This window comes from Gracilinanus agilis, chromosome 5 (assembly GCF_016433145.1).
Source record: "Gracilinanus agilis isolate LMUSP501 chromosome 5, AgileGrace, whole genome shotgun sequence".
Taxonomy (NCBI): domain Eukaryota; kingdom Metazoa; phylum Chordata; class Mammalia; order Didelphimorphia; family Didelphidae; genus Gracilinanus; species Gracilinanus agilis.
Genome location: NC_058134.1, coordinates 253,343,069 through 253,356,791, shown reverse-complemented (window position 1 = coordinate 253,356,791; position 13,723 = coordinate 253,343,069). Strand labels below are relative to the sequence as shown.

Below are 13,723 nucleotides of genomic sequence, written 5' to 3'. Positions count from 1 at the left end.
GAACCCAGGTCATCCTGAATTTGAGGCCAGCCCTCAGATATTCACCACCCAACCCCTAGTACTTATAAGACTATCTAAACTTGGAATTGACAGCCTCAGGAATCAGCCAAGTTCTGATCTTTGGGTAAAGGATCTATTGGAGAGCAGGGTTTTCAAGTATGGGTTAGTAATGTTTCTCTCAACTCTGAAGTCATTTTTTCTCAAGGACATAAGACTCAGTGGCAGATGCAGCATTAGAATCCAGGTCTCCTGGGTACTCTGATGCTAGTTTTTTTTTTTTGCATTGTTCCACATAGATTCTTCCTACATAATTAAGAAGATAAGGCTGGCAAGGTGGATTGGTGACCATTGGGTGCTCTGCTTTGATGAGTCCAAGCCAATTCAGTAGAAGACCCAAGATCTGTGGCAGAATATCTTAGAATTCTATTGAATCTACTACAACTACATTTCCGAGGCTCTGTCTTAATATATGATGATTTTCACATGGCACAGTAAATAGAAGAGTAACAAGCTTTGAAGCCAGAGGACTAGGGTTCAAATGTTAAACATAATGCTTCTTACTACTTGTATGCAACATAACCTGTTTCCTTATCAGTAAAATGAGGATGTTAGATAGCCTTTGAGATTGTTCCCATTATAATTATCATTATTATAACAACTAGCCTTTATATGGTGCCAACTTTATGCCAGGCATAGGCTAGGTGCTTTTCAAAGATGATCTCATTTGATCTTTACAACAACCCTGGGAGGGATGTGCTATTTCTATTATTGCCATTTTATAGATGAGGAAAATAATGACCTACAAGGCTATGATTTCAATTGACTGGGTCAACATCTTGACAACGTTTTTAGCAATGAAATCCCTTCTCTCCATAAGAACTTTTGTATCCAGAAAATGCCACTTTGTGCATTTTCAACCTCTCATTCTGCCTTCTAATGTCCTCTCTCCCCCCTCTCCCAAAGGAGATCTTGATGGGATCACTGGAATCCACTATGGAAATCCATGCCACAAAGTAGCAGCAGTAGCTATTCATGTGCTAGAAGCATCTTGGATAGATCTCAGTGTAAGGAAAATGAACACAGTCAGTCTTGGAAGTGTGATGACAGGCTTTTTTTAGGTGCTCCAGAAGTAGGTGTTATCAGTATCCCTGTTCTACATTAGAGAAAACTGTGGCAGTGATAGGTTAAGTGACTTGCCCATGGTCACACAATCGGTAAGCGTTTAAGGCAGGATTTAGGTCTCTCTGACTTCAATCACTAATGGTCCAATCACTTTGATACTCAAGATTTTCTTAAACCCTCAGAGATGAGCTTTGATAGCCTTTAAAAGACATCATTGTTTCACAAAGAAAGAAGGCCAATGTGGCAAAAGTTTGCCTCGAGTGCCACCAAAATTCTAAAGCATCTTTAATGGTACTTCTTTTGGGGAAATGGTACCTATTCTTAAAAAAGAAAAAAAAAAGAATCACTTGATGTCTCTCAGAGTTAGTTTCTTCAGCTGTAAAACGAGAAGGATGAATTTGATGGCTTCGAAGGTCCTTTTTCCAGCTCCAAATCTGTGATCCCATGAACTGCAGCTTCACTGCATTAGAAGCATTCTAATAGGGTTTTTAAAGAAGCAAATGGTTTATGAAAAGAATTTTTGAAAATGTTCAGTGGAGCATAAACAAGATATAATGAGAAAACAATCTTTAAAGTGTTGGTAGACTCAAAGTTGTCTAGTCTGCTTATCTTCTGCCAGAAGAAGAGCAGGCAGGATGGCAATAGGCCTAACAAAAATCATTCCCCCCCCACCCCAAAACATACTCCCACCCCACTCCTAGATCCCATGGGCTTAACTTCTTCAAAACAAAAGAACCACATTTTCTTCCTCTCGACACTAAATGCTTGGAAATAACAAGGTGAGAGAACTCCTTTGGACTGGAAGCAAAAACAATTTTCAGTCTAATATAGATTTTATAAATACTGGTGAATACTGTTGATTGGAAATGCTACAGGCAGCCCAAGGCTCGGATTGAAAGATACATGAAGTAATAAATTCTGGATGGTTTAAAAAATGAAAAGGGAGGAGGAGAGATCTTTTCTGTAGCACCATTCCACGAGAAGTCTCGAGTCCCATGGGAATTCATTTGCATTCAATTTTAGCTCTTACAGAAAATGATTTCCTTGAAGTTTGAAATCCATAAAACAGCAGCTCTTCATTTTTATATTTGAATTTTTTAAAAGGGCATGGGATTTTGTTGTTGTTGTTGTTGTTGTTGTTGCTGTTCTTTTAAAGGGTAAAAAAAAGAATACCATCAATTGCTATACTGCTCATGTATTATTGTAAATTATGGCTAAATTCCGAAGCCTCAGAGTACTTTATAACAGTTTCACTGATAGGTCAGGTACCACAGCTGAAATGGACTTTAATGTGTAGAAAAGGTAAATGACTTTTAACAGGCTGAGTTTGCCTCTGAATAGAGATTAAATGCACAGGGAAAGCCTCTATATTGTCACAAGCAAATAGCATTAAAATATTTAAGAAATGGTATTCTTACCTGTCCCAGAAAAAATAACTCTTCACCACTAATGGCCCTAGGTTCTGAATTTTTCTTCTAAATCTGATTTTAAAAGATATCTTTAATAAAAGGTAGACTTGGCATGGTGGCACATACCTGTAAGTCCTGAATACTCTAAAGCAGTGGTTCCCAAACTTTTTTGGCCTACCACCCCCTTTCCAGAAAAAAATATTACTTAGCACCCCCTGGAAATTATGAAACTATTTATTGAACTCAGAATAGAATGTAATACAAAAAACACTCCCCCTGATCGCTGCAGCACCCACCAGGGGGCGATAGCGCCCACTTTGGGAATCACTGCTCTAAACGTATGGTGGCAGGGGTAGTAGAGTATGTATGTGTAGGGGTGGTAACACTAAGATCAGTGGATTCTTTGATTTCAAGAATTCTCTGCAACAGAGGGACCAAACCCAAATAGGGATCCACTAAGTCTGGCACCAATGTGGTGAACCCCCAAAAGTTTAGGGACACCAGCCTAAAGAGGGGATATCTGGGCCTGGGGCTTTGTTACTGCAATTCAAGCCTGGACAAGATCTGGAGGCACAGTCTCAAAAAATAAAATGAAGTAGGCTGCTGGAAATTGGACCCAAAAAAAATGATAAAAATAGATGGTTCAAAAGATTCTGATGGATTATCTTCTCTGCCCTTAAGATGAAAAGTGCCTGATATCTGATCAAAAGGACTTAAAACTAATCTGACCTTATATGTAGTTAATTGGCCCCATATCCAGTACTATGAAACTATTTGGTGCCCCAGATTTCCTGAGATAATCCTTGATTTGATCCATCTATTCCAGGTCACAGGTCACTTCCAGATTTAGAGAGAAAAAGTATGAGAAATCTAACCCCTGGGGAAAAGGATATTTTCAGTGGGATGAGGTAGGGAGGAGATGGAAGAGCCCACTTTAGTCTCTGTCAGAATCCTCTTATTTCCTTCCCCCCCCCTGTGGTCAAACATGCCTTGTACTGCAAGAATATTGAACACCATGAGAGAAATGACTATGCCCTATAAGCTGGGTCTCTTGAATTCAACAGATTGATTTATGTCAAATGATATGTAAATCGGGATCTTCAATTAATTTTTATCTTTATCTCATTCTGTAATGAGCTCTCATTGATGTCTTCTATTTCTTACATCACCATAGTCATTTCCATTATCAGTGAATTTTTAGAAAAATAGCTGGAGAGCACATAAGTTTAGAGTTAAAGGGAAGCCAAAAGCTACTCTGTACAAATGACTAAGAGACGGATGGCACTCTTCCTATTTTCTCCTCTGCACTATAATTTCTAAGTGCAGGATTGATGAATTGTCCATCTGTGGCGAGATAAGCTAAGCCTTAAAGTCCTTTTAGGGCCATCTTCACAAACCCTTCCCTCTAACTTCACAGAAGTTACACTTCAGAGAATCTCTCTCTCTATCTCTCTGACTCTCTCTATCTCTCTGTCTCTGTCTCTGTGTCTCTCAAGGTCTCTCTTTCTCTCTGTCTATCTGTCTCTGTCTGTCTCTCTAATTCTCTATCCCGTTTATCTGTCTGTCTGTCTCTCTATCTCTCTGTCTCTCTCTGTGCCTCTCACAGTCTTTCTCTTTCTCTCTGTCTGGCTCTCTAATTCTCTATCTCTTTGTCTGTCTCTATCTCTATCTCTCTGTCTCTCGCTGCCTCTCTCTGTGTCTGTTTGTCTCTCTATTTCTCTATCTCTTTGTCTGTCTGTCTGTCTGTCTATCTCTATTTCTCTGTCTCTCACCATCTCTTTCTCTGTCTGTCTCTCTAATTCTCTATTTCTTTGTCTGTCTGTCTGTCTGTCTCTATCTCTATCTCTCTGTCTCTGTCTCTGTCTCTCACCATCTCTCTTTCTGTCTTTCTGTCTCTGTCTGTCTCTAATTCTCTATCTCTTTGTCTGTCTGTCTCTCCCCCACCTTCTTCCTCTCCCTCTCCCTGTCTCTTTCTTTGTTTCTATCTCTACAACCCTTTCCTTTTCTTTGGTTCTCTCTCTTCTCTCTCTCAAGCATTGAGTTACTCAGAGGAGTTTTAGGGGCATGTGGGCACAGTGAAGTGGCCTTTTGGATTCATTTGGTTGCAAGGATGATGGAACTGACATAGTTCAGCATTTAGAAGAAGAGACTGGATCAGAAAGGCCACACTCTAGAAAGACTCAGCGGGACTCTACTCCACTTCTTCCCAGTTCCTAACCTCTAAGACCCAACTTCCTTTGACTTTAAATCTTGAACCAGCAGGCACCAATGAAAAATCCCAACCAGAGGGACTAGAAACCCCTAGTCCATTTCTAAAGCCCCAAGGCTAAAAAATTCTGTTACCCAAACCAGTTTGCAAAAATAGGCTTATTTCATTTTTAAAATGCAAGGACAGGGAGCAGTTGGGTAGCTCAGCAGAGTAAGAGCCAGGCCTAGAGACGGGAGGTCCTAGGTTCAAATTTGACCTCAGTCATTTCCCAGCTGTGTGACCCTGGGCAAGTCACTTAACCCCCATTGCCTAGCCCTTACACACTCTTCTGCCTTGGAACCAATACACAGTACTGATTCTAAGACAGAAGGGAAGGGTTTAAAAAAATGCAAGGACATTTTAAGGAGTTTTGTTCTTTCCTATGTAAATATATAGATATATATTTTAAATAGTTTAAAACTTGAAGATATATTGTTCCCTTCATCATTTTAATAATGCTTTCTAAACAAAGCATAAAGAAAAAAGATTTTTCAATACCTTAATATGCAAAGGCACCACTAAAAAGCATTAATCCATAATTCCTTAAGTTGTGTTTTTCTTTTCTGCCAGTGCCTCTTAACTAGCTATGTGACCTTGGGCCCTTCAGTCACTCGTGGAACCTCAATTTTCTTCTCTATAAAATAGGAACAGAGGAATTTCAAATTTGAAGATGTCTTAGAGATACTCCAGCCCAACTCCATCACTTTACAGGTGAAGAAATCAGACCAAGGCAGATTGGGTGAGTTAAAACTGCTCAAGGTCATAGAGTACCTGTCTCATGTACCACTTGGGAATTCTGGGAGATCGAAAACAGAACAAAACTGCTAAGTATTCTATAAAAATGAAGATACCCTCTCCATGCCCACCCCGCTCAGCATGCTCGTCTCTACTAGCTCACTGGACTGCCTGCCAAGAGGGAGAAAAGACCAAAAAAATTTTTTTTTAAAATGAGTTTGGACACTCCCTTTTCTGTGACAGCACAAAGGGGTAGCTTCTCCCATGACAGTGATTTTCTACAGGAGCTCAAGCAATGCAATTAAATGATATTCTCTGAGAAAAGTCCTCCAGCAGGCAATAAAGCACCTGTCCAGATCCCTCCACAAGAGGCTGCAGTAGCCAAAAGTACCTCACAAAGTTTGCTCACGCTCCCTGGGGCTTATCAATCATTCAAAGGCCTGCTCTGACCACAGCCCTCAGCACTTATCAATGCAGAGGCCTGTCATATACTATTAGCTAGTTCGTGAATAATTAATTGCATGTATTTTTATGAGTCAGCTGGGAAGGTAGAGATGCAACTGGACATAGCAAAGAGAGGAACAGACTTGGAATCAGGAAGACTTACATTCAAAATATGCCGCAGATATTTGCTTGTCATAGGGAGCAGCTAGGTGGCACAGTGGATAAAGCAAAGATCTGAGTTCAATTGTGACCTTAGATATTTATTGGTCGTGTGACCTTAGGCAACTCACTTAACCCTGCTGGCTTCAGTTCTTCCTCAAAAATGAGCTAGAGAAGGAAATGACAAACCATTCCAGTATCTTTTTTTTTTTTAAACCCTTAATTTCTGTGTATTGGCTCCTTGGCAGAAGAGTGCTAAGGATGGACAATGGGGGTCAAGTGACTTGCCCAGGGTCACATGGTTGGGAAGTGTCTGAGGCCAGATTGGAACCTCCCATCTCTAGGCCTGACTCTCAATCCACTGAGCTACCCAGCTGCCCCCCCATTCCAATATCTTTGCCAAGAAACCCCTCCAAAAAGGGATCACAAAGAGGTGGACACAACTGAACAACTTGGTAGCTCCTGAGCCTGAGAAGTTCCTGAATCTCTCTCAGTCCAAGTCCCCTTATCTGTAAAATTGAGAAAAATAATAGAACCTGCCTTGCAGGAGTGTTGTGAAGCTCAAATCCTAAAGCACTGGGCAAATGTTAGCCATTATTTTTAGCCTCAGTTTTCTCAGCTATAAAATGGGAATGCTATTTTCTGTACCACACAGGGTCATAGCAACATAGGTTTAGATTTGGAAGGGACCTTAGAGGTCATCTAAAGTAACTATTCAAGTCATGTGCCCAAGAAACTAGAATTTGAATGCAGGTCCTCTTAGTCCAAATGTGTTTTTTTTTTAATTGTCATTATTTTTTCCCTATATAACACAGGAGAAAAAAATGTCCTGCAGGTAGACACACTTTGCAAACTTAAAGCATACTATAAATGCTAGCCATCATATAATTGTGGCCATGGAGTGGAGTGGCATTAACTGAGGCCTTGGGTTTCCTTGACAGCTCAGCTAACCAGCCACCCACAGTACTACAAAACCTCTTGACAGCCTGGGTTTTCTTAGAAGTTGAGTGGCGTTTGGTGTGTTGAAAGTGTTGCGAGACTGCCTTAAAAATGGGAGGCGATGAGGGGCTGCAATATTTAAAACAATGATACTTGAGAAATTCGGGATTACTAATGGCTTGCCATCTGGCTAGCTCTTAAAAGCAATGGCCTCATTCAGCTTAGGGCAGATAATAATACTGAAGGTGAACCGTGGACTAAACAATACATTTCCGACTTAAGCATACACTTATTAATTTATGATGGAGCAGACCAACATTTCTTTCCATGGCAAAATCTATTATTTATTTGTTTTATTTTACAGGCGCAGTACAGTGTTGCTCTGGGTACCATGCAACATCTGTTCTAGCCCCAATAGGTTCTGCTGAAGTAACCTACAAATTCTCTAAATTAAAAATCTCAAACTGAGTTCACTGGGTTTTTTCATTGTGCTCACAGCAGGGTGCTCTGTGCCTTGCCCTACAGTCCGGTTTAATCCTCCAGAAAGAATATTTTTAGAGGCACATCGGACTAAATCATTTCCCTCCGAGCACACCATTCCCCAGAGACTTCTCAGGGTCCTAAATTCACCAGCTGCAACTGGGAAGAAGGGAATGCCTTCCCACTGCAGGCAGAGTAGGAGCTGGGAGCCAGCTGGAGAGCTCGGGTAAACTCGGCCCGGTGAGCCAGAAAAAGAAAACTGAGCAAATAAAAGCAAGTTACATTCATTTCCTTCAGCTGCCAGGAGAAGCAGAAATTAGAGGGTTCCTTGCATCCTCTGGACCATAGAGGTACTTTTTACCCTGGTCCTGCCTGGGAAGCTTCCGCGGCTTCTCTTCCATTCCCATATGTTGGGCAGGATGGGGGATGGAGTGAGAGATGGGGTGCGGAAGAAGAGGTTCAAATGGTTTGAAGTTGAATTTTAACCCATTGAAAGGGTATTCTCTGGGCTGTTACACGCCCGAGCACCAAGGCTCACGGCTAGGGGGGGTGCTCCATCAGTCAATCGGCTAGAGAGGAAATAACTCGTTCAATTCGCAGGGAAGCTCACTGGCAGCTGACTCAAGACGCACGTTTCTTGTTGCCGTTTCCAAGCGCAAAGAGACCAGGGAAGCTAGTCTCATAGGTACCTGGCTGCCCCCTGAGTCTCGGCTTTGACCCCAACCCCTTCAATCGCCCTTTGAAAGGAGGGAAGCAGCTCAGAGGGAGGACGGTAAAGCCGCAGGGCGCACCCGGCAGAGGCGACCTCCAGAGTGCGCCCGCCCAGCAGCCTGGGATGGACAGACACTTCCCCGGCAGGCGGTCGTCCGGGCAAACTTCCTCATCCAGTCCAGGCTCGCCCCTCTACTCCCCAAGTGCCCTTCTTGCAGCCCTTATACCAAAGAGAAAATGGGGGAGCGGGAGAGGACTGGTGGACAGCTAGCCCTCCTCCTCCTCCCTGCCTTCCTGCCTTCCTTCCTTCCTTCCCTCTCTCGCTTTCTTCCTTCCTTCCTTCCTTCCTTCCTTCCCTCTCCAGGCTCTGCTTGCACTCTCCCTCCCCCACCAAAAGGCTCCTCATCCCTTCCACTCCCAACCAGTCCCAAGCCCCAGGCTCGGAGCTGTCCCATTCCAGTGGCGGAAACAAAGCCAGATGCGGGGGGAGGGGACGGGAGCGATTGCGGGGGCACCAGGAAGGTAGGGGGAGGGAGAGCCCAGCCCAGGTGAAGCGGGGCCAGCCCCCGGTTTGGGTCGCCCACGGCTGAGCTGAGCTGAGCTGAGCTGAGCGCTCAGAGCGCACGGGGGCACCGGGGCTGTGGCTGCCGGAGCTGAATGGATGCAAGGCAAGAAGAAAAGTATTGCTCTCCCTCCCTGCGCAAAGCCTTCCCTTGCCTCTCCCTGGGAAAAGCCCTGGCTAGGCAGCCCTGCTCGCTGAGCGCCGGGCTCTGCCCGGCTGGGAGTTGGCAGTGGGTGAGGAGGAGAGGGAGGAGAAACAGGCTGGAGGAGAGGAAGCAGTTGTCAGGGCGGGCGAGCGAGCAGCGCTTACCTCTGTCCAGTGTGAGCGGCTGGACCACTGTCAACGTCGCCATGTCTGCGGTGGGAGCTCAAATGACTCTCAGCCCTGGCAGCCTCGGCTGCTTATAGTGAGAAAAAGAGGAGGGGAGGGGGGGCGGGGGCGGGGGAGGGGAGACTGGGAGGCAGGCAGAGGAGCCGGAGGAGGGGCGATGTGGAGGTGCTGGGGGTGGAGGAGGAGAGATGAGGCTGGGGTGGGTTGGGAGACAGATGGGAAAGCGCCTGGCTGCTAGGTGGTGTGCATCCCCTTCCAAGCAGGCGGAGCAGCCAGGAGTGGAGCAGAACAGGTAGCCCCTCTTCAGCTCCGGGCCCCAAGGCCCCAGAACTTTGCTTTTTCACTCTCTGGGAAGCTCCCAACCGTCACTTCCATCTGGCCCTGTCCTTAAACTCTCCATTATATCCACATTCGAAGGGCTTGGCCAAAATGAGAACTGGCCAGAATAGCAAACTGATGGTGCTGAGAAAAACAAACAAAACAATGTCTCTTCTTCCCTTTCCCCTCCGCGCACCCCTCAGAGACCTGCTTGATTAATTAAAAATAATGGCACTGCCCGCAATGTTGATGGGTCCGCCCCGGTCTAGTAAGTTTCTGTTTAAAATGGAATTTTAGAATGTTGACTTGTATGGCCATGACAGGTAACCCGCTTAAGGTTGCTCCATTCTAGGAGTGTCACGTTGTCAGACTGAGAAGCATTTTTCTCTGCAAACGATTTACTTGTAGGATGTCTATTCATAAAAGATAGAAGTCGGGGGTGGGGGGGGAAGGCTATAAAATAAAAGGGACTATCTGGACTTATCAATAGAAAGCCTATTTAAGAAGGAACAGTAGCTAATGTTTACATATAGCCCATTCGATTTTTCCAAGTGTTTTACATGTTATTTAATTTTATCTTTTATGTAATGTACTCCCTGATCTAGAACAATGGTTATTCCATTTGTTTTTCATGTAAGAACCCATCTGAGGTCACTATCTGAAGATCTTTTTTTTTCTCTCTCTCTCTCTCCCTTCTTTGCCCCTTCCCAAGATCTCTGCTGCCACTGAATGGAGGGTGGGGTTGTAAGTGTAGCTGTCACCATCTTGTCATAATAGGAATTCTTAATTCACAAATCATGTGACCAGTCCCCACCAGAAAACCCTTAGGAGAAGAAAAATGATGGATAGTAAGAGCAGTTTAGGAATAATGAAACATCACATCATTGGGGAGAGGCATTTGGAGTTTGGTAGATGGTGCTGTGGATTGAACCTAAAACTGAGTGGGAAATCTCCTGAATTCCCAGGTGTGGTCAAGTCCCTTAACTTCTGGGCCTCTGTTTCTTCCTCTGAACAATGAAAGAAGGGGTTGGAGGAGGTAATCTTTAAGGTTCTTTCCAGTTTTATGGTGATCACATGACAAAAAGTTGAGCTTGTTGACAGGAGGACTTGGATTCAATCTCCACCTTTAACATACACTGTTATATAAGCCCCACCTCTAAAATACTATTTTGAGTGACATGTCCATTGACAAGTGACTTAACATCCCAGTGCCCTAAGCAACTCTAGTGACCAGAGTTCATATTCATCTTACACATCTTCAGAGTGTTGGCAGTTTCCTTATAGCCATGAAATCACACACTTGGACCAAAACACTCATCAGCCACCAGTTCCCCTGGACTTTGAGAACAATAACTTCTCTTGGAAAAGGTGAACAGGGTTTGAAGCAAAGCATTATGTCTCTGATCCTTCCACACCAGAGCATTCCTTCTCTTTGGGGGAGCAGGGGACTAGCTGACAGCACTCCCTTATCTAGTAGATGAGGTTCTTTTAGAAAAACATTGGAGATATTTAGTAACAGTAAGAAATGTATGTCATAGGTAGAACAAGCAAGCTTAAGAAATTGAACGTTAAGAGGAGATGAGTGTATCTGAACCAGTAGTCATTCAGGAAGGCCGGGTTCAAGGCTGGCTTCTGACGAAGACTGTCTCTCTGGTGCTGGAAAAGTCCCTCTACCCTCTCAGTGTCCCTAGACAGTTACTTAAGACTACACATTTAAGAAGAGCAGTGGTAAAGGGAGTTTCCATACTGGGAGTTCCAGATGCCACTGAAATCATACACATGACATAATTCTGGAGCTGAAACGAGACCTCAGAAAGAAGAGAGAAACAGAGACAGAAACAGAGAGAGAACTCTGCTTTAGACAATTCTCCAAGACTTTACAAAGGAGGAATTAACCCTTATTAGTAGAGAGTTTTCTGATCTAGGAGTTGTCTATTCTAACCTATCTCTATTTATATGAGTTTATACACACACACACACACACACACACACACACACACACACACAGAGACTTTTTTTTTTCAGTTGTGCCCAACTCTTCACGACCCTATTTGAGGTTTTCCTGGCAAAGAAATGGAAGTGGCTTGCCATTTCCTTTTCCAGTTCATTTTAAAAAGGAGGAAACTGAGGCAAACAGGGTAAAATGACTTGCTCAAAGTCACCCAGCTGTGGTTAGTGTCTGAGGCAGAACTCATGAAAAGGACTCTTCCTCATTCCCTACCTAGATGCCCATAGACTTTTTTTTTAACCCTTACCTTCCATCTTGGAGTCAATAAGGCAGAAGAGTGGTAAGGGTAGGCAATGGGGGTCAAGTGACTTGCCCAGGGTCACACAGCTGGGAAGTGTCTGAGGCCAGATTTGAACCTAGGACCTCCCGCCTCTAGGCCTGGCTCTCAAACCACTGAGCTACTCAGCTGCCCCTTCCCATAGACTTTTAAAAATTGTTTCCATTCCTTATATTCCCTAGTTTCTTTCAAATATCTCAAACACCACTTTCTGCATAAAGCTTCTCTTGCCCCTGCCCCAGCTATTTAAGCTTCCTTCCCCTCCCCCAGTTATCTTGCATGTATTTTGTATACATTTTTTCCATTTCTGAAAAGTCTGCTTCAGGGCCAGAAAGTCCTGGATTCAAGTCCTGCCTCCAACATTTTCTGACTGTGTGACCTTGGATATGTTTCTTAGGCAATTGTCTAAAACTACATAGAGAAGATGTTACCCCATATTTGGAGAATGAGTTTTCTCTTCTAGGAGCTGTGTATTCCAATAAAATCATAGGTCTAATCTCTATCCTTTGTGTGTATGTGTGTGTGTGTGTGCGCATGTATATTATATATGTATATATATATATACATATATATATATATCCCTACAATAACTCTGGGATTATCCCCATTTTACAGAAGGATAAATTGAGGCAGACAAAAGTTAAGTATCTTGTTCAGGATCACACAGCTGAGTGTCTGAGGCTGGGTTTGAACACACACACACACACACACAGAGGTGTGAGTATATTATCTACTCTGGCAGCTAGATGACACAGTAGATCGATTTCTGGATCTGGAGTCAGGAAAACCTGAGTTCAAACTCAGCCTCAGACACTTATCAGCTGTGTGATCTTGGACAAAAGTCCCTTAACCACTGACCTACCTCAGTTTCTCTAGCTGCAAAATGGGGCTAATAATGATATCTCAATTCTATTGTTTTTGTTGGGATCAAGTGAAATAATATTTGTAAAGTGCTTAGCACAGTGCCTGCCTGACACATAGTTGGTGCTTCATAAATATTTATTCCCCTCTCTTTATGCTAGATATAAACCCCTCAAGGACAGAAGCGGCTGAATTTTGGTCATTTTTACGACCAGTGCCAAACAATGTCTGGCACACAGTAGAGCAATTAGTGAATGATTATTGATTGATTGATATGTGTTTATAAATAACTGCTTAAATCCTTTAACCTTTCATAATCAAGCTGTCGAAAAATAATTCGACCTTTGAGCAGTTAGTTGTAGGACAATTTTGTCTAATCTCCTAAGACAATTGATGTTAACTGTATCCACAGGTGGCTCAAGTGTAAAGTTTGGACATTTAGCACCGTGCTTGGGCATGAATCTCTTTTGAAATCACCTAATTTCAAACAACCAGACCCATATTCCCCAGGTCCTCCTTTCCACACGTCTCCATTGCCCTCTCGGTAGAGCTCAAACTGATCTGTGAAAGAGAAATATCTGTAGAAAAGGTAGACATGGGGGAAAAGATTGAGACTAAGCATTGCATACAAAGGCCTTCAAAGCTAAGGGTCTGAACCAATAGAGGTTAACATGAAAATGGCTACTCTGAGCTATATAAGCTGATCCTGATAGAAAAACAAATCAGAGCCTGGCTTTCCTTAATTGATGTGACAAAGTCAAATGCATATCCTTAAGATATGCAGAAAATGTGTTTTGTTAGATTATAAATAGTGTGCACCAAGCACACTTTTAAAGGAGAAAATATCACCCTAAAAACTGGGACTCTCTTAGCCTTGAGAGTGTTAGAAATTATTTTGAGTGATAAAAGACAGATAAAGCATTATCTACCCTAATTCAAAATGCATCATCCAAACAACTTGAGGAGTTTAAGACAGAGTGCCAACCTTTTCCTTTGAGTATAATTGCTTGCAGGATTCTTCTTTTTTTTTTTTTTTAAATCATCCTCACAGAGGCTCTTGCCTTATTTTGCTTACTTAGACTATTCTTTTTTGGATAATTTCAGTCCTTTAAAAATCCCA

General features: G+C 43.1%; 1 protein-coding gene across 1 annotated transcript in view; it reads right to left on the bottom strand.

The window, feature by feature from the left end:
- The window catches only part of LIN7A (lin-7 homolog A, crumbs cell polarity complex component), a 200,887-nt gene extending 192,668 nt beyond the window's left edge, over positions 1-8,219 (bottom strand). Inside the window, exon 1 of the mRNA XM_044679178.1 lies at positions 8,147-8,219. Coding sequence (XP_044535113.1) covers positions 8,147-8,219 — 73 coding nt within the window. The remainder of the gene's footprint in view (positions 1-8,146) is intronic.
- Between the last annotated feature and the right edge of the window lie 5,504 nt (positions 8,220-13,723).